This window comes from Oryx dammah, unplaced genomic scaffold (assembly GCF_014754425.2).
Source record: "Oryx dammah isolate SB20612 unplaced genomic scaffold, SCBI_Odam_1.1 HiC_scaffold_10, whole genome shotgun sequence".
Classification (NCBI taxonomy): Eukaryota; Metazoa; Chordata; class Mammalia; order Artiodactyla; family Bovidae; genus Oryx; species Oryx dammah.
Window position 1 is genome coordinate 79,499,859 of NW_024070194.1, and position 27,956 is coordinate 79,527,814.

At 39.5% G+C, this 27,956-nt stretch overlaps 1 protein-coding gene across 2 annotated transcripts; it reads right to left on the minus strand.

Annotated features, from left to right (window-relative positions):
* Positions 1–27,589, minus strand: ANKEF1 (ankyrin repeat and EF-hand domain containing 1). 2 transcript variants are annotated; one of them, XM_040248308.1, is made up of 9 exons: positions 27,498–27,589; positions 18,391–18,590; positions 17,493–17,642; positions 15,819–15,942; positions 9,494–10,316; positions 6,186–6,412; positions 4,851–5,014; positions 3,598–3,735; positions 1–2,565 (listed from the first exon to the last, which is right to left on the minus strand). In XM_040248308.1, exons 3-9 carry the CDS (start codon positions 17,619–17,621, stop codon positions 2,407–2,409), a joined length of 1,764 nt encoding a protein of 587 aa, XP_040104242.1. In that variant the 5' UTR covers positions 17,622–17,642; positions 18,391–18,590; positions 27,498–27,589; the 3' UTR covers positions 1–2,406. The 2 variants fall into 2 exon arrangements, with proteins under 2 accessions (XP_040104242.1, XP_040104241.1); XM_040248307.1 differs by lacking the exon at positions 27,498–27,589 and adding an exon at positions 22,573–22,959.
* Positions 27,590–27,956: the final 367 nt, after the last annotated feature.

Here is a 27,956-nt window from a genome sequence, read left to right on the forward strand (position 1 = left end):
TAAGGCACTTATATTAAATAGTTAATTGAAATATTAATTTCCTAATTTTGGCAATTACAGCATGGCTATGTAAACAATGTTCTTGTTATTCTGGGAAATACATATTGAAGTATTTATAGGTAAAAGCATCATGTCTTCAACTGACAAATAGTTCAGAAAAAAAATTACACACACATATACACATCAAAAAAGGAGATAAAGCAATGTAATAACATTTAGGTAGTTTGGGTGAAGAATATTCAGGAATTTTTGTAAAATTCTTGCAACTTTCCTCTAAGACTGGTGTTAAATCAAAATGTTTAAATGAAAAAACAAACTCTCCCAAAAAACTCATAAAACAAACAAAATTTAGTTCTGCCTAAGAGCAAATGTCCAGGCTCCATATTATAAAACTTGTAAGTAACCAGCTCAAGTTGCCTCAGGGAAGGTGGGCCTGGTTAGCTATTTCACTCCCTCATCCTGCCTGCTCCCTGACTCTCCAGCTATTATTCAAGGTTTTTCCACCTGCGGAAAGTGAGGGAGGGGACTGAAGGAAAGGGGGCTTCATGGTGTACATATATTTATGTATGTACACACACATGTGTGATGTATGTGTGGCTGATGGAGTTGTAGACTAGAATTGGTGTCCTCTGTTAAGGCAGATTCTAAAATAGACTCTGTCAATGGGGCTTTTGTGTATATTTTTGGAGTTCCTGCCCAGCACCCATTGCATTTCCTGGTGCAGATAACGCTTCCACTAGGTTTTTTTTTTTTTTTTTTTACTTGGTAGAATGCTTCTAGCAATGGTCAGTTTTATGTCTGAATTATGAGAACCAAGTTACTTAATCATACACTAGTTGTAGGTGTTGCTGTAAAGGAACTGAGTAGGTGCAATTAATATCTACAGTTAGTTGACTTTATGTAAAGATTATTTTCAATAGTCTGGGTGAGTCTGATGCTATTGGTTGAAAGACCTTAAGAGCAGAATTTAGATTTTCCTGAGGAAGAAATTCCACAGTGAACTTCAAGGGTAACTCTTGCCCAGGACTATCCAGCCCGCCTTTCCTGATGACTGGCTGCCATGTCAGCCCCACAATCATGTAAGTCAACTCCTTGCACAAATCTCTTTATCTACCTACCTATCTGTCTATGCCACCTATCCACCTACACTACTCCTTCTATTTCTCTGATAGAATCCTGACATACCTTTTTTCCAAGTATGAGTAAGGCCCCAGACCCAGATCTCAGTGGACATTTGTGAAGTTTCACGGTAGGTCCCTTATATCCACCCTCCCCTTTGCCCCATACATACTTGCCTTAAGGAAAAGTCACATACGGTATCTAGTCCTCTGCCATATATATGTTTTTACCTGGCATCTGGAAATTTTGTCCAGAGTATCAGCTACTGCATGAATACCACTTGAACTGCTTCTCAATTGCACAAGACCCTGGGGGCAAATCCTCCTTGCTGGGGAAATGCTTATTTTGTAGCAAACAGAATATAAGGGAGTGCCGTTCTAAATTTTTTGCTAGAGGACTCAGTCATAGATATTATCTTAGTTTTGGTCCTTCCAGAAGCAACACTGGACCAGGATTTTGGCGTAAGTTTCTGGGAGGTAACCCAGTGGTGAGAGCACAGGGAAGGGGCGGTGCCCAGTAAAGGGCACGTTATCAAATTACCACCATGGGCAACTTGATCCTCCTCTCTCTGGGGAGCTCTAGCTGACAGTGAGAATGTGCACTTCAGAATAATCTTGCCAGAATGATGAGGGAGCTGGCGTGTTGATACACTGAATCTGTTCGGTCATTGAGGACTGCTTCCACGGAAGTACTAATTCTCATGTACTTCAGCCCTATGGTACAAGTTTAAGTGTCAGAGGCATCTTACAGCATCTGGAAGTCATGCCTGAGAGTGCTATGATTCCAAAACAGAGGAGAAAGTGGTGAAGTGTCAACAGTGTCTACTCGAGGCATCAGTGTTTATTTGACCCAAAGTATCTAATGCATATCATTTAAGATGATGTGTGAGAAGAAAACGGCTTCCTTAGTGTATTATAAAGGGCTTCTCTTCCCTAATATTAAATAGCTTTCATTCAGTTCCACTAAAAGGATATCTTTAACAAACATAATGATGTACATCTTGTAAATTCTTTGATGATGACACTATGTTTATAACCAAAAATGCCATTGTTCTAAAACATTCTTGAGGAAGATTAAGGAATTTATCCAGAATGACAGGCAATTCATTGCAAAATAAAACATGACTTCTCTAGACAGCTCAGAATATTTATAGTTGTTAAAGCAAAGACAAATATTTTGTTACAATGCTTAACTTGTGAGTTGCTTTGAGTTTCATGGGAATCTACTTGCTCCAACATTTGGTCCCTGGGCCTCAGAATGTTTATTCTGAGATGCAACCGCTGTGATTTACGTCTTGAAGCTAGCTTCCACTGCTTGTGCTCTCTCTGTGATGTGCTTCTGAAAGGGCATCATGAAGTCATCGAAATCTACCTCATATGTGAACCTCTCCCGGCGCAGTTCCCTCATTCTGATCAGCTCTGCTGTTGTGGCTTCGGGACTCCAGATCTTAAATAAACAACCACATCCAAAGTGAATGTTAGCATGGCAGCCAATAAACATGCCAATATCCAGACAACCTTCAATCTGGTCAATTTAAAACTATCCAATTTACTTCTGGCAAGAGGAGAAGGGACGACAGAGGATGAGATGCTTGGATAGCATCACTGACTCAATGGACATGAGTTTGAGCAAGCTCCGGGAGATGGTGAAGGACAGGGAAGCCTGGCGTGCTGCAGTCCTTGGGGTCACAAAGAGTCGGACACAACTGAGCAACTGAACAACAACAACAAATTTACTTCTAAGTCCATTTTAACTTTTATCTCTTATGTGCCATTAGTGGTTACATGGGCATCACTGTTTCTGATGGTGACTATTTGAACAACTGAAATACCCTTCAGTGACCTCTCTGATGGCCCTGAGGCCAGCTGCTGTTCATTCTCAGGATGTCAAAACCAGGAAGCAATGGAATTAATAGACAGCCTTTACGTCTTGTGGGGAAGTCAAAATTATTTTCACAGTAGCGGGCAGAAGGAGCTGGTGGTCTATTATTCAGCATGGTTTGATGAGCATTAGAAAGACCACTCTTGTTCTCCAAATATGTCTTCATCTCTTTACTTGTATATGTTTAAGGAAGCTAGTTAATAAATCCAATCTTGATCAGTATAAAACCCCCAAGTGAGATGGCGATAGTGTGTACAAAGAGGAAGGGTTGGACTTTAAGAAGTACCCAGAGGAACTATCTATAAAATTCAGTGACTACATGGCTACAAGGAATGGCACTGACCAAAGACAACTTCAACTGTTCAAGGAAAATTAAGAAGTCGATACAGAAAGTAAAAATACAAGATAGTGGAAGCCTGACAAATTGGACTGACTTAGTCAGTCCTAGAAAAAGGACAACTTCAAATAACAACTTATCAAGAACAAAGCTTATCAAAAGATAAGCTTTGGACAGTTGTTTGGGTGCTCTGCATAAAAAGTATTTGAAAAAAGGCGTTAGGAGTTTATACCATGTTACGATCTTTCTAAAGTACTTACCCTCTGTGGGATAAATGTGATATCCACTTTCTTGGTATAACCACTGGTAATCAATGAATTGAGATAAACTACATTATCTTTACGCATCTTCTTGTCCTCCACTATGGCTGGTACAGTGTACATTGCTGAAAGTGTTTCCTGGAAATGAGCAAAACCCCAAAAAACAACTATCAATTTCAAAAACCTGTGTATACCTTCTAATATTCTGAAGTTGAAAAAATGCTACCATACAAATTATAATTTGAAATGAAATAGAATATTATTATAACTTTGGGTGGGGTGAGATAACTCTTTTGCCTTGTTTAACTTAGTATTAGTGACAGATCACAAAAGTCTTCGAGATCCATCCTTGATCTGTGGCCATTATTAATTAGAAGGATGTATTGCTACTAAAATGAAAATGGTGCCTGTGTTAGGAGCTGTAACTGATCAATCTTCCTTCACCTTTGGCTATCCTTACTCTCTTCCTCCATGCTTGCTACTCTCTACCGTCTGCCGATCATCCCTTCAACTGTTTGCTTGCTATCACCTCTAACCATTTCCAATTTGATAATGTTAAAACTTTTCCTTCCTGAACTTCATCCCCTATCCTGTGTCAGCCAAAGATCTTGAGGGATCCATCTGTTTCCCTAAAAGAAGCTTCTAGCTTAGAAATGTACTTAGAGCTTCCTGCTAAGGACAAATTCTTGATGTCTGGGAAACCCCCATGAACAACAATCTTCTGCGGATAATTTAGAGGGACCCAAACCACTCCAGATTACCAGTAACAATCTGGCATATTTAAAGCCTTCTAGAGTCATTTTTCAGGATTATCCAAGTTACATATCCTAGGGTTCATAATAAAAAAAATTCCTTGGGAGTTGGGTGGTAAGGTGGATGGTGAAAGATTATGAAATCAAAATGAATGAAAATCATGCTTTACTTCTTTTCTCATAAATGTTACCCTACACTTCCCTTTTGGGATATCTCATCAAATCTGTATAATTCAGGTCTATGTGTATACACTTCTAATATAAGTTCTTTCTTCAACATTCTAACAGTGTTTGGTTCAACCAACTTGTTTTTTGTGTGGATTCTGTTTGTAATGACAACTTTTAGACCTTTTAGTAATAGTAAATTTCTTGCTAGGTATTTCTTAGAACTATTGGTATTGAAAACACAGACTGCATATTATTTGCCCATGAACTGTGACAATAAGTAAATGGTGCTGCAGCCCCACCAGGCACTCATGAGGGGCCAATTGCTCTTCATACCTCTTCCTTCTTAATCTCGGGGCCTTCAGTCTTTGCTTTGGGTGGTGGCTTGCCTTTTGGTTTTTGATTTTCTGCTGGTTTGGGCAAGTTATCCAGCTTTTCTTTAATCAAGCCAATTATTCTACTGTCAGCATAAGCTTTTGCAACATCCATGGCACTATGCCCTGTTTAAAACATAAATTTAGAGTTTCATTAAACAGATTAATAATAAACCATGTAGCAAAATCTCAGCTCATCAGCTCTAAGCATATGAAACTAAGGGTGATTAATGAAGCCAGTGATATATATAAAAATCACAGATTGGTTCAGATCTTGTCTAAAGTGGTCCCAGCTCTAAAATTTTATTATTTAAAGTGTCATTTACCAGGAAAACCATTTCTTCTTGTTAATTATTTTGAGCATGTCTGATAGGAAAGAGTGATAGATCACATATGGAATACCTGAGTGCTAGCTCTCTTCCCACAGTGCGCACATTCCTCCATGTGTGACAATTTTATGCTTTCCTCCTTCCTGTGACGGAAGGAGGTACATTCAAAAAGTCTGGGGAAGCTGGAAGTCACAAGTACTCTCTGCAGATGGCTAGATATTATGACCCCTGTTACATCCTCAGGCAAGCCTAACAATACTACCTGTGACTCAGAGGCAGCCTGAAGCAGCCAAAGCTATTAAAGCTCCTTCAGATCAAAAAGAAGCAGTGAGTCCCACTCTCAAAACACCTGCACTTTTTCATGCAGAAAGTTTGTGACATAAAGTAGGCTTCCCATTTACTTCCTAGAAGGAGTCTTATTTCAGGAATTACTGTTTAGCTGTAGAAGGAATCTAAAGTCTACAGGGGCTTCAAACTATGCCAATTATTAGAAACTGCCAGCTAAAACACTGTGATGACTCAAAATGTGATCTGCATACTGATGTCAGTCTACATATTAATGGTATGGGCTCACAGTGAAGTAAGTACAGGAATTAAAGGGTAAATGTTTAGAAATTTTTATAGCAATTTTATAGAATTTTTGTCATTTGAATCCAAAGACTTTAAAAAGCTTGGGTTTGTATTTCATAGGGTTCTTTTTCCTCATTTTTCTAGTAAATAATTTTTCATTGTATTTTACAAAAGTCTCAGTCTACAATGAATTACCAACATAGAGAACTGATTCTTTAACACTAGTGATTTGAGAAGCACTATGTACAAGACAAAGTTCCATAACATTTAACTCAGGTTAGTTTTTGCAACAGTAACTTAAGGGAAAATGTGGTCCTGTAAGAATAGATTTAGAAGGCTTGGGAATCTAACATAAATCCTCCTTTTCCAGCCCTGATCACCTGTAATGAAACTCATACCTTTCCTATTCTCCAACTGGAATTTAGCACCGATGTCAAGTAGGTATTTTACAGTATCCAGTCTGCAGCTCTCAATCGCTCTACTTAAGGGAGTTGAGTTGTTGATTGAGAGGGCATCTACCACGGCTCCAGATTTAACAAGAAGTTCAACAATATCTTGCTGGCCAGCATGGCATGCAAAATGAAGTGGAGTCCACAGAAAATTATCTGTTGCATTAACGTTAGCCCTGTAAAATGAGATGGATACAGAAGCTAAAAATATGGGTTGATCCAAGCACTGGAGGCTAAAAATTCTAAGATTTCATAGCTTTATTAAGTTGTTCAAATGGAAACCAATAAAGATTTGGGAAAGAAATGGCAACCCACTCCAGTGTTCTTGCCTGGAGAATCCCAGGGACGGTGGAGCCTGGTGGGCTGCTGTCTACGGGGTTGCACAGAGTTGCACACGACTGAAGTGACTTAGCAGCAGCAGCAAACTCTGTGCCATAATTTTTCTTAAACTGTGTTCTGCATCCGATAGTCAACTTTCTTTGTGTATATATATACATTTTGTTTAGTTTAGAAGCTGCTTGGATCCTAGGGGTTACAATTTTTGTTAGACATTAATATCAGGGAAAATTATAAAACTGGATCCAGTGAAGGTCAAAGTTGACAGGAAATAGAAAAGCTACATGATTTAATTTTGTATCAGCTTCCTCTGTATGTTATTGAATTTATAAATGCACCATCATTGTTAAAATTCTAAGCAATAAAATCTATCAAAAATTTTGTATTAAAAATGGTACAAATGAACTTATTTACAAAACATAAACAGACTCATCAGTTCAGTTCAGTTCCGTTCTGTTGCTCAGTCGTGTCTGACTCTTTGCGACCCCATGGACTACAGCATGCCAGGCCTCCCTGTCCATCACCAACTCCCAGAGTCCACCAAAACCCATGTCCATCGAGTTGGTGATGCCATCCAACCATCTCATCCTCTCCCGTCCCCTTCTCCTCCTGCCCTCAATCTTTCCCAGCATCAGGGTATTTTCCAGAGTCAGCTCTTCGCATCAGCTGGCCAAAGTACTGGAGTTTCAGCTTCAACATCAGTCCTTCCAGTGAACACCTAGGACTGATCTCCTTTAGGATGGACTGGTTGGATCTTCTTGCAGTCCAACAGACTCTCAAGAGTCTTCTCCAACACCACAGTTCAAAAGCATCAATTCTTCAATGCTCAGCTTTCTTTATAGTCCAACTCTCACATCTATACATGACTACTGGAAAAACCATAGCCTTGATTAGACAGACTTTGGTGGCAAAGTAATGTCTCTGCTTTTTAATATGCTGTCAAGGTTGGTCATAACTTTCCTTCCAAGGAGTAAGCGTCTTTTAATTTCATGGCTGAAGTCACCGTCTGCAGTGATTTTGGAGCCCAGGAAAATAAAGTCAGCCACTGTTTCCACTGTTTCCCCATCTATTTGCCATGAAGTGATGGGGCGGGATGCCATGATCTTAGTTTTCTGAATGTTGAGCTTTAAGCCAACTTTTTCACTCTCCTCTTTCACTTTTATCAAGAGGCTTTTTAGTTCCTCTTCACTTTCTGCCATAAGGGTGGAGTCATCTGCATATCTGAGGTTATTGATATTTCTCCCGGCAATCTTGATTCCAGCTTGTGCTTCCTCCGGCCCAGTGTTTCTCATGATGTACTCTGCATATAAGTTAAATAAGCAGGGTGACAGTATACAGCCTTGACGTACTCCTAATAGACTCATAGACTTCGAAAACAAACTTCTGGTTGCCAAAGGAGAATGGATAAATTGGAAGTTTGGGATTAGTATATAATATATACTACTATATATAAAATAGATAACCAGTAAGGACCTACTGTGTAGCATAGGGAACTGTACTCAATATTATGTAATAATCTATATGGGAAAAGAATATGAAAAAGAATGGATACATGTGTGTGTATAATACACCTGAAACTAGCACAACACTCTAAATCAACTATGCTCCAACACAAAATAAAGATGAAATGAAAAAATAAAAAGCAAAAAAAGAAAGTGAATTCTTTCAATTTCATTAAAAGCAATTTATCATTCAGAAACTATAAAAATAAAATAAAAATTTAGTCCCATTTAAAATTCACTGCCCCAAACTTCAAATTATCATTAGTTGCTTTATTTTACCACTTGATAATAAACACATTTAAATCTTTCTTTGACATTATACATTATAGTAATAATAACAATATCAAGTCTGCAACTACTGGGCTACTAAGTGCTTTACATATTTTAACTCATTTAATCTTCAAGAAATTCTGTGAGCTGAGTTCCATTATAGCCCCATTACTAAAGTGAGAAAACTGAGGCACATAAAGGTTAAGAAAGTTACACCAGGTTATTCAAGAATGGTAAAAAAGAAGGACTTAAACCAGAGAAATTGCTTCTGGTTAAAAAGTTAAATAAAATGTCATGCTTTGTTATCTTAAAGATATTTACAAATGAACCAAGGAAAAGGGAATGAAACATGCCTAGTCATTTAGTCATTACATGCATGCTGAGTCACTTCAGTCATGTCTGACTCTTTGCAACCCTATGGACATTGCCTGCCAGGCTCCTCTGTCCATGGGATTCTCCAGGCAAGAGCACTGGAGTGAGTTGCCATGCCCTCCTCCAGGGGATCTTCCCAACCCAGGGATTCAACTGAGTCTCTTATGTCTCCTGTACTGATAGGCGGGTCTTTTCCACTAGTGCCACCTGGGAAGCCCACTTAGTTTTATGGCCACCATCAAATTATTTGATCTGTTGGGATGCCCTCAAAAACAAAACAAAACAAAAAGCAGATTTAAAAATGACTCCATGTAAAATGAATACATTCTAAAGATCTGCTCTACAATATTTTGATTGTAGTTAACAATATTGCACCGTACACTTAAAATTTGTTAAGAGGGTAGACGACATGCTATTTTTGACCACAGTAAATATTTTTAATTTAAAATAAAATAAAAGGCACTCCACACCATCTAGGTAAAGCTCTGAGACAAATTAAAATTGTTTGGGGAGGCCAGAAATACCCGATCATAAGGCTTCTTCCACCCCTGGAGTGAAAACTTCTCAGCTTTCACTTTGGCATTGTTGTACATACTCTTAATGTTCCTATTAGCCTGGTTGGCAGTATAAGGTCTATTTGTGGTCTAGACTTCAGGAATGAAGCCCTTTCTTGCCACTATTTAAATTTTAGAGTTGAAGGTTTCTTAGCCTTCCTTTCACTTCCTTGAAATGTGAAGGCTCCCCAAAATCTAAATCGCACTCAACCAAAAGACATACCCTTTTTCAAGAAGAAACTTGACTGCATCAATGTTTCCGGTGGCACATGCAGTCATTAGCGGTGTCTTGTAGTAATTATCTTTCATATCCACAGGTATTCCTGATTCAAAAGCCTTTTTCAGAGAAGCCAGATCTCCCGCCTTGGTGACGAAATTAATGTTTGAAAAGACCTTCCCTGTATCATCAATATACCAAGCAGAGTCATCCTGAATGGGATGTTCCGGGGGGTGATCTCTGTTAAAGCGGTTGCAATCAGTTACATTCTTGTAGGTTTCGATCATGTAACAGGGCGGCCCACCGTCACTGTGGCGTGGAAACGCGTGGTCGGGGATGATACAGATGGGGAGGGGTAAAACAAACTTGCCCATTCTGGCTCTTTTGGCCATCCCCTTTTTCTTCTTCTTAGGCCCAAAGGAACCCAAGACATAAGACTTACTTAAATATCTGGTCCCTTTAAAGAACTCGTTAATATTGACCCCTCCACCCCGGACTTTTTCGTGCATTTGCGCTATAGCAGCCAGCTGCTCTGAGTTCACAAAATCTTGCCTCTCCTCCAAGGTCAGCACAAAGTCCTCCCTGGTGACTGTCCCATCACCCCTGTCCACAAACGAGAAGGCTTCCCGAAGGAAAGTCTCGTGTTCTGTTGACCAATCGTGAAGTCTCAGGAACAAGCGCGGATTCGGATTTTTGACCCCTGGCCTGGCCAGTTTATTAGCGATTTGCTCCGCTCGCCGTATTTCTTTGCTGGCTCCTTTGAAGCCGCCTTCCTTAGCCAAGTTCCTGGGCGTTTTATGCTCCAGATTCTTCCATTTTAGGTCACATCCTAAAACAGGAAACATCATGATTATGAATTGTGCTGGGGCATCTGCCTGGGTTCACAAATGACATGCATCTGTTGTTTTTAAATTTCCAGTGAATAATCAAAAGTCGGTCCCCAAATTATTTGTATATAGAGGTGAGCAGTTAGTTATTATAATTACAGAATTAATTACAGAATTAATCTATGATTACTCTGCTCAAGGTTATGCAGCAACCTGGTTGGAGGGGAGTTTGGGGGAGAATGGATAATACATTTATATGTATGGCTGAGTCCCTTTGCAGTACATCTGAAACTATGATAACATTGTTAATAGGCTATACTCTAATATAAAAGTGATTCCCTGTGGCTCAGTGGTAAAGAATCTGCCTGCCAGTGCAGGAGATGCAAGGGACTTGGGTTGGATCCTTGGGTTGGGAAGATCTCCTGGAGAAGGAAATGGCAACCTGTCCCAGGATTCTTGCCCAGAAAATTCCATGGACAGAGGAGCCTGGTGGGCTGTAGTCTGTGGGGTCACAAGAGTTGGACAGGACTGAGCATATGCACACTCAACTCATATATAAATTTAAAACTTTAAAAAATTTAATAAATAAAAATTATTATTAACTTATATGCAGAGTACATCATGCAAAATGTTGGGTTAGATGAAGCACAAGCTGGAATTCAGATTGCAGGGAGAAATATCAATAACCTCAGATATGCAGATGATACCACCCTTATGGCAGAAAGCAAAGAGGATCTAAAGAGCCTCTTGATGAAGGTGAAAGAGGAGAGTGAAAAAACTGGCTTAAAACTCAACATTCAGAAAACTAAGATCATGGCATCTGGTCCCATCACTTCATGGCAAATAGATTGGGAAACAATGGAAACAGTGACAGACTTTATTTTCTTCTCCAAAATCACTGCAGATGGTGACTGCAGCCATGAAATCAAAAGATGCTTGCTCCTTGGAAGAAAAGCTATGACAAATCTAGACAGCATATTAAAAAGCAGAGACATTACTTTGCCAACAGAAGTCTGTCTAGTCAAAGCTATGGTTTTTCCAGTAGTCATGTACGGATGTGAGAGTTGGACCATAAAGAATGCTGAGCGCTGAAGAATTGATGCTTTTGAACTGTGGTGTTGGAGAACACTCTTGAGAGTCCCTTGGACCACAAGGAGATCAAACCAGTCAATCCTAAAGGAAACCAACCTTGACTATTCATTGGAAGGACTGATGAAGCTGAAGCCCCAATACTTTGACCACCTGATGCAAAGAGCCGACTCATTGGAAAAGACCCTGATACTGGGGAAGATTGAAGGCAGGAGGAGAAGGGGATGACAGATGATGAGATGGTTGGATGGCATCACCAAATCAAGGAACATGAGCTTGAGCAAACTCTGGGAGATGGTGAAAGACAGGGAAGCCTGGGATGCTGCAGTCTGTGGGTCACAGAGTCAGACACGACTGAGTGACTGACTGAACAACATTGTGAACACAAAAACTTAAGCTATAATTGTTTTCTTTCTGTGAGCTTCAGTTTGGTGAATTTTGAGGAAGACATTTTTCCAGTGAATAGTATCTATCCCCTACGAATTAAGAAATCAATTCCTGTAGATATTTGAAACAAATATAGTATTAGAATACTTGCTAAAGAGTCTTCATGCCAAGTGGGAAAGAGTAAAGATGACATTTAAATTTGGAAAGAACCTGGATTCAAACAGCTTAAGCAGGACTTTATGCATCTAAGATGCTAACTGACTCTTGCTTCTTTTGAACGATTATGACTGTCAATCAGTGTAAAATCTTAAACTATGTTTTATCTGTATTCTCCATGAAATTCATGTAATTTATATTTACCTGCTGTTTTGCAGTAAGGTCATATGAACAGCCTGTAAAAGTAATCTGCTCATCAAATCTGAAAGAATTCCAGTGCAAGAGTTGTGCAATTAGGCATTAAAATTCATTTTCCTTTTTTAGTCTCTGACTTAAAATGATGAGACCAACATTATATGTAAGCATTCTCCAAATAAATAAGCTTTTCTGAATGCATCAGGGAGTCTACTTAGTGGTATCAAGAAGGCTGTGTTGTCTGTAATAGGTGTCTTGAGACACTAAAAACCCATTATAAGTCAGACTATGAAGATATTCGTTCTAGTGTTTTGAATCTATGAGGCTCTTTTGTTGCCTTGCCAATATCACATAATCAAAAAAGATTCTCTAGCAATCAGTATCTCCAGCATCCAAAATGTAAAGGCAGCTGCATGTGAAAATACAACATCCCCCCTAACACTTTATAATTTTATTCCTTATCAAAAAGAAAAATGATTTCAGCATTAATAGCCCTGGCATTGTCAAAAATTAAAATTTTATTTGTAGGCTGGTATATTTACTAGTGATAGGAAAACTCAAAAAGGGTACTTGGGACAAAAAAAATTCTACAATTTTTATATTGGACAGTTTGAAGAATAGTGTGACTTATTGGGAAAAGGACCTGAGCCTTGTCTCCACAGTATAACTCAATAGTGTAATTCCATAGTCATCTTAAGTATGCTACTTTTACTTAGCTTTTTCCCTTACTCGGGATGTCTGGGGTTTATCTGCCATCTCCCAATTCACTCCTGTATTCACCCCAGCACCAAGGATCAAAGGGTTTTAAAGCTGCTTTATCTTGCCGCCGCCTTCTCCTAGTTTCCTCCCAGTTAGCAATTTTGTGTGGAATAAAGACCCCCACATCCCAGCTTAAAGATATGAAGCCATTTACCTGTCCTTTTGACTTTTGTCTTCTCTTTTATCGTTAGTAAATACTGATCCATTCATGCCCTCTGTGATGTATGCTCCTCTGTTGCTGAGATACGTGACTTTCGGCTGACTGCTGTCAAAAGTCCCGTGAGGAGATCCCTCCACAGGGGCTTCAGGAGAGCTAATCTAAACTCTCCTCCACTCCCCTGGACATGGCCTCACACTGCCTACAGGGAGGTGTAAATTACCCCAGGGACAAGATCAGGAACAAAAGTGGAGTGTATTGAGGAAGTAGTAGTAGGAAGTAGTGGGAAAAGAATCCAGCCTTCATATTTAAGGATAGAAGAGGCTACATCCAGGGAGTTTACTCAGAAATGAGCATTTCGTGGCTAATGGTTTCCAGTTGCTCTGACTGCATTAGATCCAAGATTCTAAAGGTGGAAGTATAACTGATAGCATTCTCCTGTGGAACTAGGCCACCCACATAGCACCTGGTGAAGCAGTTGTACTTCCAAAGATGCTGGGAAACTCAAAACATTTTCAGACATTCGTTTCAGAAACAGTCTAGTCTTATGAGTCTGCCAGGAGGATCAATCTTTTCTGCATCACCAGGCAAGGCCTTTGGCAAGCTCTGGCCCTGTACATCTCAATTTGCTTTCTCTGACTTTATCCCAGAAGGACATAAATGGTAGAGTATATATTGAGGGATGTTTGTCCCAATAAGAAAAGAGTCAGCATGTTAAAGTTGAAGAAGCTTGTCTCAATCTGGGCAGATCTCTAGTTTTCAGAAATACACAATGTGAAAAATGAAGTGTCAGAATAATCTGCTGGTGCTGAGAGATTTGGAAACAAGATTTGAAAACTGTCTCTTCAGAGACAGTTGATGAGGGCAAAAATTGCATTTGGTACATTTTCCATTATCTCTATTTTAGGGGGATGGGGAAAGAATGTGAGCTATGTATAAGGTAAAAAAAAATCAAAGTGAGTCAGTTACTACATCAGTTATGCAGGCATATTAGTCTTATTTATAATGTTAGTGGTTACAGTATAGGCTCTCTAGGGTCCCAGTGACTTCAAAATTTCTGTGTCTACATAGAAGACAGGAAAATGAAAATACTTTTTCTGCTCTATTATAGAGCTGCTGAACTTTAAGTTTCTATTTCTCATAACCTGGAAAAAAATAAGTCACTACCATAACATTCAGCAGCATGCAGTTCCCTCTCTAACAAAGAGTTAATAACTTTGAAGGTACGTTTAACTCAGTTCAGTTCAGTTCAGTTCAGTCGCTCAGTCGTGTCCGACTCTTTGCAACCCCATGGACTGCAGCATGCCAGGCCTCCCTGTCCATCAACAACTCCCAGAGTTTACTCAAACTCATGTCCATTGAGTCGGTGATACCATCCAACCATCTCATCCTCTGTCAACACCCTTCCCCTCCCGCCTTCAATCTTTTCCAGCATCAGGATCTTTTCAAATGAGTCAGTTCTTCACATCAGGTGGCCAAAGTATTGGAATTTCAGCTTCAACATCAGTCCTTCCAATGAATATTCAGGACTGATTTCCTTAAGGCATGTAATTAACACAAAATTAGTAAAAATATTTAAACTTAATTGGCTAATATTGCTATTTAAAAATTTTTAAAATATTACTATTTTAAGGAATTGTTGCCATTTAGATGTTAAGTCATGTCTGACTCTTTTGTTACCCCATAGACTGTAGCCCGCCATCAATGTATTTTCCCAGCAAGAATGCTGGAGTGGATTGCCATTCCCTTTTCCAGGGGATCTGCCCAGTGCAGGTATCGAACCTGTGTCTCCTGCTTGACAGGTGGGTTCTTTACCACTGAGCCACCTGAGGAGCCCATTTTAAGGGATACGTTAAGCTATGCATAATATAAGGAAGCCCCAGGGGCTCAGTGCTCAAGAAAAGCCTGCAGTGCAGGAGGCAAGGAGACCCGGGTTCAGTCCCTGAATTGGGGAGATCCCCTGAAAGAGGACATGGCACTCTATTCCAGCATCACATGGACAGAGGAGCCTGGCAGGCTACCGTCCATAGCACCTCATGACCGAGCGACTGAGCACAGACAACGTACATGCCATAGTTTACATTCTTAAATTAACAGCTATTTAAAATACCCAGGAAAATCTAAAGTGATAAATATTACTTACATTTCAAATGTTCCATTAAAGTTTTCATTTTATTTAATGCTTCTCCCCCAAATATTTCCCCCATAATTTAAAATTACCCAAAATGTTATCTTTGCACTTGACATGATAGTATATTTTCAAAAATAAAATAATTAAGAATTTGGACTAAAGACATGGTTTCTAGTGTTTGTCCTTTTTTAGATTGATGCCGCTGCTGCTGCTGCTGCTAAGTCGCTTCAGTTGTGTCCAACTTTGTGTGACCCCATAGACGGCGGCTCACCAGGCTCCTTTGTCCCTGAGCTTCTCCAGGCAAGAATACTGGAGTGGGTTGCCATTTCCTTCTCCATTTTAGACTGATATTTACATTTTTAAAAAATAAGCATCTTAGTAATTGGTTGACTCATAAATAATTCTCTTTAGATTTTTAATAATAATCTAAAAATACTTGAGAAATGAATTTTTATTACTTTCTAGGTCAGATTTATGATTTAACAGAAGGTAAATAAGAAAAAAATTAAATTTTCTTTCTATATATATATGTGAGATAAGCAACTGATGTTGACACACTGAAATTCTCTGCTCATCTACAATGTGGGAAAATCATAAGTTCTTTAGACATGAAATTGGTAGACCATTTACCTCGCTGAGCTATATATTTACAGCAATCTGTAAAACCACCCATGGCAGCATAATGAAGCGGTGTGTTGCCATTCATTGCAATCAACCCCATGTCTCCGTTGTATGCAAAAAGAAGCTTCAATATCTGCAAAATAAATAGTGGATATTGTAGAGGAATAAGAATGTATGTTTACTGGCTGAAAACTCAGACCTAGACCTGTGCTATCCAGAGTGTCAGTTTGAATTAAATTGAAATGAATTAAATAGAAAACAAATTTTAAAAATTCAGTTCCTTACTTCCACTAGCCATGGTTTAAGGACTCAAAAACCACACATGTACTGTAATTGTACCATATTATACAGCCAGATACAGAACATTTCCATCACTGTCAGAAGTTCTAGAGCAAGGATCCTCAACCTCCAGGATCTAATGCCTGATGATCTGAGGTGGAGTTGATGTAATAATAAGAGAAATAAAGTGCACAATAAATGTAAAGTGCTTGAATTATCTTGAAACCACAGCCACCCCCTGCTCCTCCCACAAGTCCATGGAAAAATTGTCTTCCATGAAAGCAGTCCCTGGTGCCAAAGTCCCTGGTGCCAAAAAGGTTGGGGACCATCTATCTAGAGTGTAGAAAACTCTATACTCAGCTGGGGCACTACCATTTTGGTAAATTTAGGCAACTTTAGAATGCATCTGCTGCTGCTGCTGCCACGAAGTCGCTTCAGTCGTGTCCGACTCTGTGCGACCCCATAGACGGCAGCCCACCAGGCTCCCCCATCCCTGGGATTCTCCAGGCAAGAACACTCAGACTGTGGCAAATCAGGGGAGCAAATTCTTTACAGACAGATGTGATTTCTACTGTCATGTATACTTTCATTGCAGGTAAGAGAACCAGTGACAAAAGTAAAGATAATGTTAGAACTCGGAAAAGAAATTTTAGATATAATTCAGAATTTTTAAAAATAGGATAGCATTGAGTTCTAGTTTGTTTCTGCAGTATCACTATATGTATGAGTTATCTTTTGCTAATATATCCAGATAATCAGAATACTTAAGAGTTAAAAACTTAGGTGAGTCATTAGATGTACTTAAACATCAAGGAGATTAGATTAAGTTTTGTTCTCCCCCAAATTAGATCATACTGTATTGTAAAACTTCTCTTATATAATGGAGTCATAAAATAGAGTAGTAGTATGTGGCAAAACTTTTCAGTTGTTATAACTGAAAGAAAAAAGTGAAAGTGTTAGTCCCTCAGTTGTGTCTGACTCTTTGCAACCCCATGGACTGTAGTCTGCCAGGCTCCTCTGTCTATGGAAGTCTCCAGGCAAGAATACTAGAATAGGTTGCCATTTCCTTCTACAGGGGATATTCCCGACCCAGGGCTCGAACCCAGGTTTCCCACATTGCAGGCAGATTCTTTAGGGTCTGAGCCACTAGGGAAGCCCAGTTAAGAATATAGAAAAACATTATTAGTAATATTAAGAGTAAATTAGCAAGCAGATAAAACTGAATAAAGAGCTAAAATAAGCCTTGAAGGATAATATCTGGTATAAAATACAATTCTGGAATTATTTTGGAAAATGAAAACGCAGAAAAAAATCTATCAGTGTAACTTACACTATATTTTAAGATGCTGAGGAAAAGGAGAATATTTTTAGCAACAAATTTTAAAGAATATAGTAGATTATTACATCAAAAAAGCCTCCTTTGGCAGCAAAGTGTGCGGCATGATGTCTGTCATTGTCAAATGCATTCACGTCCCCTCCTCTTTCCAATATCCCTCGAACTAGTTCCGTCACTCCCTCTCTTGATGCTTCCATTAAAGCCGTGCGACCTGTGGACTGGACGTGAAACAGACCAGATGCTGTTTATCCCTGTTATACTATATGACACGTTCAGTATAAATATGGTCTAAATCCATTTGGCCTTAGAGTTACACTGACGTTTTCAGTTTTGTACACTTTTATTGGTTTCATGTAACAAACAGGAAACATGAAGTCAGTAAAATGGGTCAGTGTCCAAAATGTAGAATTCTATAATCAGAGTCAAGGTCACACCAGATTTTCCCATGAGGACATTATGCTAAAAAGTGCTGTTTCTTGCCAAGAAAGTAGAGCAAAAAGGGAGAAGACAGGGTAAGACATATGCTAAAATTAGGCTACAGGTGTTTTCTAATGAGAAGAAAATCTGTTTTTATTGTCGGGAAATGACAATTAAAAGAAAACTCAATAAAATTAGCCAAGTGAGTAGAGGGAGCAAAATAATTAAGGGAAACAGCAGAGCTACATATTTTCTTTAGATGATAAATTTTTATTAAGCGTCAATAATATCTTTTCTATTTCCTGTAATGATCTTTTAATATTGTACATAATAAATACCAATTTTTGAAACATAGTTAGGAAACAGACCATAGAATCATGGCCGTGCCATATAAAGATAATGAAAGTCTATAATTTTAAAGCACTTTGAACAGAAATGAAAAGTCTATAAGCTAACAGGATAATTTTACCATATTCAAGTGAAAAAATGCAATAACAGGATTCTGTAATTGAAAAAAAGGAATATTTATAAACACAGAAATAGTCTTACTGTGTTGATAGCATTTGGATTGGCTCCTTTTTCCAAAAACGTCAGGCACACATCCTTAACATCATGTGCTTCTTCACAAGCTCTAAGGAATATTGGCTTTCCTTCATAGGTACAGTTGTTGACATCCGCACCATGTTCCAAGGCAATCAGTGCACACCGATAATGCCGCTTGGTAGGCAAAATGCAGTAAAACAAAACACCTGCAGAAAAATAGAATCCCCAAAGAACAGTTAACTAGTAGTCTCTCTACATTTGAATCAGATAGGAAGGAACAAAGAATAATTTTAAAATTCATAATTAGCACGTTGAAGGTGAGACAGAGCAAAGGCATTTATGCCTTGGTTTTCTCTCTGAAAGCAATTGAAACACCAAGACAGAGAAACCAAAAAGGAACCCCAACCTCTGATAAGAGCTAGAAAACAGTCATAAGCAAAACGTGATAGGATCTTGTTTGAGAAGAATCTGAGTGCTGGAATGTGAACCCCTGTTGACCCTGGGTATTTGGCATCCTGTAATCTATACACCAGTGCCCTCCTTAGAATATGCAGGAGTGTGTGTGCCCGAGGCTTACTGGTGGATCCCGGGACCCCCTTCGAAACTGCGGAGTGGCAAGGGAATGAGTACTGAATGATGAAATGTGTACACCAGCCACGTTTACAGGGAGCAGGCTGCCTGTGCAGTTGCAGTGGGAAGAAAAAGTAGCATTGCAAAGAGAAAAATGCTAACTTCTCATATCTGGTATCCGTGACATACAGACCCCCAACATAATCCATGTCAAAAGTGACATACAGACCCCCAACATAATCCATGTCAAAAATGTACTACAGACAGGGGTACTGTCTATAAACCCTGGTCAGAACTTTCTTAAGACACTCAAGTAAACAGCAGACAAACTGCAAACTGACTTTGTAATGACTTCACTCTAAAAACAGACTTCATTCAAATAGAAACAGTAACCAATAAAAAAACAGCATGCAACCTATGAAAAAAGTTACTGAAAGAAAAGGAAAGGAAGCTGACAAACAGGAGGCAAAAACTGTATACTCAAATAACTATACCACATGAAAATTCCTGACTGATCCATTACTGATAACAAAACCAAACCAAAAAGATAAATAGAAGGAAAAGATGAATTTGAGCAAGTACATCTTATAAAAGAAATGGTAGAGAAAAATAAAACCGCTAAAGACAATGAAAGTCACATGGAAGCAGGAAAAAGGAGAGCAGACATTGCCAAAACCATAGGCAGGGACACGGAGGAAAAAGTTGAAAGAACTCGAAAAAAATCCAAGAGTTTAAATGGTCTAGAAAGGCAAATAATATTTAACATGTATATAACTGGCATTCAATAAAAGACCAAATGGAACAGAAAAATGGAGAGATATAATAAAGGAAAACCCTCTTGAAGTAAAAACCGATTAGAAACAATCCGTAATATGTGCCTCGGAGAAGGCAATGGCACCTCACTCCAGTGTTCTTGCCTGGAAAATCCCATGGACGGAGGAGCCTGGTAGGCAGCAGTCCATGGGGTCACTAAGAGTCGGACACGGACTCAGCGACTTCACTTTCACTTTTCACTTTCATGCATTGGAGAAGGAAATGGAAACCCACTCCAGTGTTCTTGCCTGGAGAATCCCAGGGACGGGGGAGCCTGGTGGGCTGCTGTCTATGGGGCCGCACAGAGTTGGATACGACTGAAGCGACTTAGCAGTAGCATATTATGTGCCTAGACAAAATAGATAAAGAAAGTGTCCTGTGAGCAGCCAGTTAAAAATTCAAGCCATCTCTAAAGAGGAAATGGCAAGTTTGGCCGCAAGACTTTGGCACAGCAACTTTCAGTGCTAGAAAATAAGCAAAGGAGTTTTACAATGTCACTTGGGAAAGAAAACAGGGAATTTTTAATACTCAGTCAAGCAATTGTACATATATAAAAGAGATGAACATATAAACTTAAAGATGCAAAAAATCAAAGTATATAAGCCCAAAGCAGTAAGCTAAACTACTCAATGACAAAAGTGAGTCTAACAGGAGATCAGCAGGGAATATGTGACTAAAAGACCCATGATAGATGCTGAATCCCTTCAATCATTGAATCAAAGCTCAATCACTTTGGGAATTCTAGATACAGAAAAGAAAACTGTAGTTCACAATAATGTAGAAATAATAAGGAAATTTAACAAAACTTGTAGGGACGAGAGGAAAGAGAGTTTAAACATTCAATTTTCTTTATCTTTTATTGCTGGAGTTTTGAGATATTATTAAAAGCAGACAAAATATATGAAAAGAATCATTGAAAGAACTAAAATGATTTTAATTTACTAAAATTAGATACTGGAAGGGAGGTGACAGGAAGAATTCTTGTACCAATCTCATCTTTCATAGAAAAATATCAATGAATACTGTTTAGAGTGCTGATTTGATAAAGAGGTTTATGTATATGTAAAGCTGTCAAGTTAGCCATTAAAATAACTAGAAACAGACCATTAATTTTAGAAAATATCAGGAGGAAGATATACACACATATAATAAAACAAAGATCATATGGACCATAGAGAAAATTATTTTTATATGTATTTATCTGTGTATTTATATAAATTAAATATATTATGCTTTTATAGAAAAAAATAAATGACAGTTCTGTGGAACATCTAGATAAATGTAAATTGGATAAACTCTACCATTAAAACAAAAATATAATTTATGTGAAAATCAAAACTGAAATATATTTCATATAAACATGTATCTGAAATAGTTACTCAAACAGTTAAAAACAGAAAGATGGTCAAGGATATGTTGAAAATCAAAGATAGAGAAGTCATAGCAGGCAAGAGTGAACCAACACAACAACATGCAACAATTCCAGATTTTGTTGTTGTTGTTGTTATTGTGTTGGTTCACTTTTGCCTGCTATGACTTCTCTGTCTTTGATTTAGAATTTTCGACATGTCCCTGACCATCTTTCTATTTTTAATTGTTTGAGTAACTCTCATTTTTAAATTTTCATTTCATGTATTTTTATTTAATGGTAGAGTTTATCCAGTTTACATTTATGTAGATGCTCCATAGAACTGTCATTTGTTTTATACTATGAAAGCATCACTTGCACTGTTCTCCCACCTCCCCAGTATACAGAAAAATGGTCTTCCATGAAATCAGTCCCTGGTGCCAAAAATACTGGGGACTACTGTTGTATAGGGCTTTGAAAGGCTTCTGTTTTTTTTTTTTAAAATAAAAACATTAAAAAATACATTTGACTCATGAGTGCATTAAATAATTGAATAGTTGTTCTTTTTCTTTGTCCTCTTCCCTTTGATAAGTAAGCAAGTCACTTATCAAATACCATGTCCACAGAGAGTTATGAAAGCAGATTCTGTTCCTGTCAGAAAACATTAATTAATAGCATAAAATGGGATTCATTTCTCTAATATGGGAGCGATGTTAATGGCTTTGTACTTGAAGAAATTCTTTTGGAACAACTGATTAAATCTACCAGTTTATATTAAGCCTGGTGGCAATTTTCTTAGTAATTTTCATGAGGCTGCATCACCTCCTCCCAGAACCTTGAGTTATTTGGACAAGAAGCTCCCAGATCGTGGTCTTAAGATGGGATTTCGTAGGGAAAGAGTGAGACAGTGTTGTCTCACCTGAATAATCAATCACAGACATGCCATATTTCTATGATTAAGTCATATTTCCAAATACATTTTTAAAACAACTAATAGAAAGTTGGAGCTTATGTCAGAATCAGCCTTAGTTCTTCAAGTTCCCAAATGCAACTACTTTCTACATAGACTGCTCTTGAGAGCAAAACCCTAGTTCAAGTATTACTTGAGGTTCTAACATGTCAAATTCTAAATGGATTTTATATTTTACAATAAGTGATTATGATTATGGAAATATCAGTGTGTCATGTTGAAAGTTCTCCACATTAAAAAAAGATTAATTCTAAAATTTTTTCTCAATGAGAAAGTTCTCAGAACTGGTTTTCCTAAGAAATATCTACACTGTTTTCAAAGTATGGGAAGATATAAGTGTGAGAATCTAGCCTCTCACTACTAAATGCCATGAGTAACTCTCTTCTAAAGTCTGAAAGCAAACAATGCATTATATTGACTTCTAAAGTTCATAAGAAAAAATGCAAATCAAATTGCATTTACTAGATAGAATGCTAAGAGTTTTTACCTTTTCCTTCGTTATCAACAATAGTCATATCGGCTTTTGCTTTGGCTAATATTTCCATAGACAATTCATGGCCCAGTTCTGCAGCCCTCATAGTCGGAGTACAGCCCATTTTATCTTGCACATCAGGGTGAGCACCAAGGCTCAGGAGAAAGCTGACCATGTCGATGTCATTGGAAACTGAAGCTAAGTGCAGAGCACTGTTTCCATTGACCGGGTCTGTGAAATTGATGAGTTCAGGATATCCGAGCCTGGTCAACTTCTCTATCTGCTTCTTGTCTTTGTTCCGAACACACTGAAGAACTTTGTAGATCTGCAGGTTCTCAAGTCTCTTATCTGCTAAAGCCATATTTGACCAGCTTCTTGCAAATGCCTTTGTGGGCCAAACCAAAAACTACAGCAGCAAAAATCAAAGCAAAACATAGAATTCAGTTATTTTTTTCATCTTGACTTTGACTAAACAGTATTCTAAGGCTTCCCTAAGAAGAGATGCTGTTTCTCATGAAACATTATTACCATAATTTATTGCAACTAATTTCATGAAAGCAGAAATTACACATAAGCACAAAAATACTCAGCTAGCATAATGTTAAAATATTTCAAAACAAATCTTCCATCATAAAGTAAACTGGATATGCAGTTTTCTTATTATCTTGTTTAATCATCCCTCCCTGATATAGCCTTACTGTTTACCCATGAAGAAGGTGAGGTCAACTAAACTGCCAAGCTTCCCTCTACAATGCTCTGTATCAGTACATCTCTCACAATGTAGAGAACACACAGATTTCAGCAGTTTAAAAATGCTGTAAAGATTGTGTAGAAATGTGAGCTGCTCATTATAAACAGGAATCTCTTGAGCTCTGTGAAATACCAAAGATGTGATGGATGATTCCTATTTTATCTTATGTGGGAATGAGGCAGGTAAATGATTGAGACACAACTGTAAATTTTCATAAATAATCCCACTAAGTTGCAATGAGCCTTCTAATACATAATTTATCTCTTATTGCTTATTCAATTCCAAAACACAACATTTTGAGTCAAGTAGTAGACCATGTTGTTGTTGTTCCATTGCTCGTGTCCAAATTTTTGCGACCCCACGGACCGCAGCATGCCAGACTTCCCAATCCTTCACCATCTCCTAGAGCTTGCTCAAACTCATGTCCACTGAGTCAGTGATGCCATCCAACCAACTTGTCCTCTGTCGTCGCCTTCTCCACCTGCCTTCTATCTTTCCCAGCATCAGGATCTTTTCCAATGAGTTGACTCTTCACGTCAGGTGGCTAAAGTATTGGAGCTTCAGTTTCAGCATCAGTCCTTACAATGAATATTCAGGACTGATCTCCTTTAGGATGGACTTGTTGGATCTCCTTGCAGTCCATGGGATTCTCAAGAGTCTTCTCCAACACCACAGTTAAAAAGCATCAATTCTTCGGCATTCAGCCTTCTTCACAGTCCAACTCTCACATCCATTCATGACTACTGGAAAAACCATAGCTTTGACTAGATGGACCTTTGTTAGCAAAGTAATGTCTCTGCTTTTTAATACACCACCTAGGTGTGTCATAGCTTTTCTTCTGAGGAGCAAGCATCTTTTAATTTCATGGCTGCAGTCACCATCTGCAGTGATTTTAGAACTCAAAAAAATAAAATCCGTCACTGTTTCCATTGTTTCCCCATCTATTTGCCATGAAGTGATGGGACCAGATACCATGATCTTAGTTTTTTTAATGTTGAGTTTTAAGCCAGGTTCTTCACTCACCTCTTTCACCTCATCAAGAGACTCTTTAGTTCCTCTTCACTTTCTGCCATAACAGTGGTGTCATCTGCATATCTGAAGTTATTGATATTTCTCCCTGCAATCTTGATTCCAGCTTGTGCTTCATCCAGCCCAGTATTTCATATGATATACTCTGCATATAAGTTAAATAAGCAGGGCGACAATATGTACTCCTTTCCCCATTTTGAACCAGTCTGTCATTCCATGTCCCATTCTAACTGTTGCTTCTTGACCTGCAAACAGGTTTTGCAGGAGGGAGGTAAGGTGGTCTGGTATTTCCATCTCTTTCAGAATTTTCCACAGTTGTGATCCACACAGTCAAAGGCTTGAATGTAGTCAATGAAGCATAAGTAGATGTTTTTCTGTAATTCTCTTGCTTTATCTATGATCCATTGGATGTTGGCAATTTGATCTCTGGTTCCTCTGCCTTTTCTAAATCCAGCTTGTACATCTGAAATTTCTTGGTTCACGTGTGGTTGAAGCCTAGCTTGGAGGACTTTGAGCATGACCTTACCAAGCCTGTGAAATGAGTGCAATTGTTAGGTATTAAATTAAGACTCTTGCTCCTTGGAAGAAAATCTATGATCAACCTAGACAGCACATTTTAAAGAAGAGACATTACTTTGCCACCAAAGGTTATACAGTCAAAGCTATGGTTTTTCCAGCAGTCATGTATGGATGTGAGAGTTGGACCATAAAGAAGGTTGAGCACTGAAGAACTGATGCTTTCAAACTAGGGTGTTGAAGAAGACTCTTGAGAACCCCTTGGACAGCAAGGAGGTCAATCCTAAAGAAAATCAACTCTGAATATTCATTGGGAGAACTGATGCTAAAGTTGAAGCTCCAATACTCTGGCCCACCTGATGTGAAGAGCCAACTCATTGGACAAGACCCTAATGCTGGGAAAGATAGAAGGCAGGTGGAGAAGGGGATGACAGAGGATGAGATGATTGGATGGCATCACCGACTCAATGGACATGAGTTTAAACAAACTCTGGGAGGTAGTGAAGGACAGGGAAGCCTGGTGAGCTGGCAGTCTGTGGGGGCTGTAAAGAATCAGACATGACTGAGGGACTTCTACTTCTCTTCACTTCCTGCCCCTGGAACATCTTGTTCCCTCTGCCTACAGTGTTCTTTGCTCAGAATTTCTGTTAGCTGGCACTCTCACCACTCAAATTGCAGCCACAATGTTACATCATCCTTTTGGTTTATTTTCTTCACAATATTAAGTAAAACATTTCTATATATAACATCTAGAGACCTTAAAATATAGATATATTCAATTTATGTAGTTTGTCTCTCCCACTAGTAGCCAGTGTTAATGGCATGGAAGCTTTATATTTTGATTATCATTGTCTCTCCATCACCCAGAACCTGACTTCTACGAGGCAGTCAATAAATATTTGCTCAATAAATGATGACTGAAGGTTAAAAACTTGAGTGGAAGAAACAAAGAAAACACCTAAGTTTCTGGTTTGAGCAACCTGCGTCTGAAATGGAGTACTCAGGATAGGATCCAGATTGGTTAAGGAGTATAGACGGCTAGGCTTTGAACATGCTGAGTTAGACTTCACAAGGGAATGGGAAACCTTATTCAGGCAGAGATCTGAGCCTGGTGCATGGGAATGATGAGGTTTTTGGCAGTTGCAGTCAGCCCACGACTGGGTGAGGGCAAGGAGGAAGGTGTTCCAGTAAGTGACCACCACAGTCAGATTTGTGCTGGGGCCCTTCCTTTCTTCCTCCTCTCCTGCCTGCTGTTTATAGTTTGTGCTTCCTCTTTTGCTGCGGAAAACATCAGCTATCATGTGGCATGTGGCTTTAATGTTCTGCTTGCTATAGCCCCTCTTTTCCCTTCTAATCTGTTTACAATGTGTGATGGACTAGGAATTGATGAGGCAGTTTGTTAGCACCATGTGTATAAATAGGCTCCCATTAAGTCCCAAGCTGCTTGAGAACTCATCCTCTTGGCCTTTGAGGCTTGGCTTGGTGACATTTATTTTCGCTGGCATTTAAGGCTTGTTGCATTATTATTAGTCTTTTCTGGTTAGGTGCAGGGTTGTCTTACCTCATACATACATCACATACAGAATAGGATAAAATGCTCCTCTAAAGCTTATTGCTTACACTGAGTTGATGCAACCTCATTTGTGAAGATAGAGACAAGCTTCAGGGTTGTCTCTGAGTGCAATGCCCCTACAAATAATTAGCATATGGCCTTGTCCAATTAAGATACAAGGATGAATTAAGCAGCCCATAGGTCAGTTTTATGGCTTGCATCTCTTGGCGAAAGCTTGGAGATGCCGAGGAGAGTGCAAATGTGTACTGCTCTTCGCTACCAACTGATAAGACTGACCCCCATGGGGGAAACAGAAATTCTGCCCTCTTAGTCCTGGGTTGCTCGTAGATTGTATAGCATTTCTGATCCTCAGGAGGGTCACAACATACGCACACATCTCAGTACGTATGTGTGGCCCTGGAGCATCTTGGCAAACCCCTATCTAAACATCCCTGTGGACAATCTCAAAAGATAGTGGAAATAATGGAATTCCTCAAATTGTAGTTCATGTTTGGAGTCTGGATATTTTGAAATCATATGGAAATCTACAGGGTGTGTGCATCCAGGTGCATTTTTCCCTTGTAGGGAGAGATCCACAGAGCTTATGAACTTCTCAAAGGAGCCTATGAGGCAAGAGTGATTGGTTAGAAAGAGGAGAGGTACAGTGAAAAGGGTGTACGATTGGAAACCAGATCTGTTGCTCCTCCCCACCCCACCTGGTGTTTCCTCCTCCTTTGCAACAATTATCTATACAAAGGAGTTGAATAAACCTTGACCAGTCACCTACCTAGTTTGTGCCTTGGTCTCTTCATCTGTGAAATGGGGATAAGAATACTGCACACTTCACGGACTGTGTGAAGCAGAAATGAGATCAGCTTTGTAAAGAATTTAGCCAAGTCTCTCCACACAGGCTGGCCATGAATAAATCAAACATCTGTGGGTTTCAGCTCATCCATAAGCCAAGGTTTACATTTAGGGTGTTCTTTACTGTCCCCTACAATTTTAAGTCTCAGAAAAATCTAGAAGGGAGGGAGGGTATGATGTAATTTCAAAAGAAAGTCCAGGTGACAGAGATGACGGTGCCGAGCTCACCTCTTAGTCGCCCCGAGGATCAGGAGCCAAGGGTGTCATCGCCCCGACGCGCCTCCTCTCGAGGGGGCGGGTTTGGGCGCGGGTCCCAGACGCGACCCTGGGCTCCCCCAGCCCGGCTTGGGCGGCCAGTCGTGAATGATGTCCCTTTGGGCAGAGCAGGCTAGCAGGCGCGCGGGGCAGCGGGGAAGCGAGTGTGTGTGTCCTTGGGCTCAGGACCCGCAGAGCGCCAGCGCACGGCCAGGTCTCCGCAGGGGGCGGAGGAGGAGCTGGCGGCCCCGGCGATTGTGAGGTCCCGCAGAGCAAGAGAGGCCTGCTGCCACGGCAACCGGCCAGGTGCGCGGGGCGGGGCGGCCGGGGCTCGTCTCCGCCCACCGCCCGCCTCCCGGCCCACGTGGTGGCCCGGCCCTGGAGGGGGGCCCCGACTAGGGTGCGGGAGGGGGTCAGCGCCCAGAGAACGGA

What these genes read in the sequence shown, in the direction of transcription:
- ANKEF1 (XM_040248307.1), bottom strand. Translation starts at nt 22,918, where the DNA reads ATGGCTTTAGCAGATAAGAGACTTGAGAACCTGCAGATCTACAAAGTT. An exon ending in TGTTGATAACGAAGGAAAAG is followed by an intron (nt 18,591 to 22,572) that starts GTAAAAACTCTT and finishes ATTTTTCTGCAG; the next exon opens with GTGTTTTGTTTTACTGCATT. An exon ending in CCAAAGGAGGCTTTTTTGAT is followed by an intron (nt 15,943 to 17,492) that starts GTAATAATCTAC and finishes TTTATTTTGCAG; the next exon opens with ATATTGAAGCTTCTTTTTGC.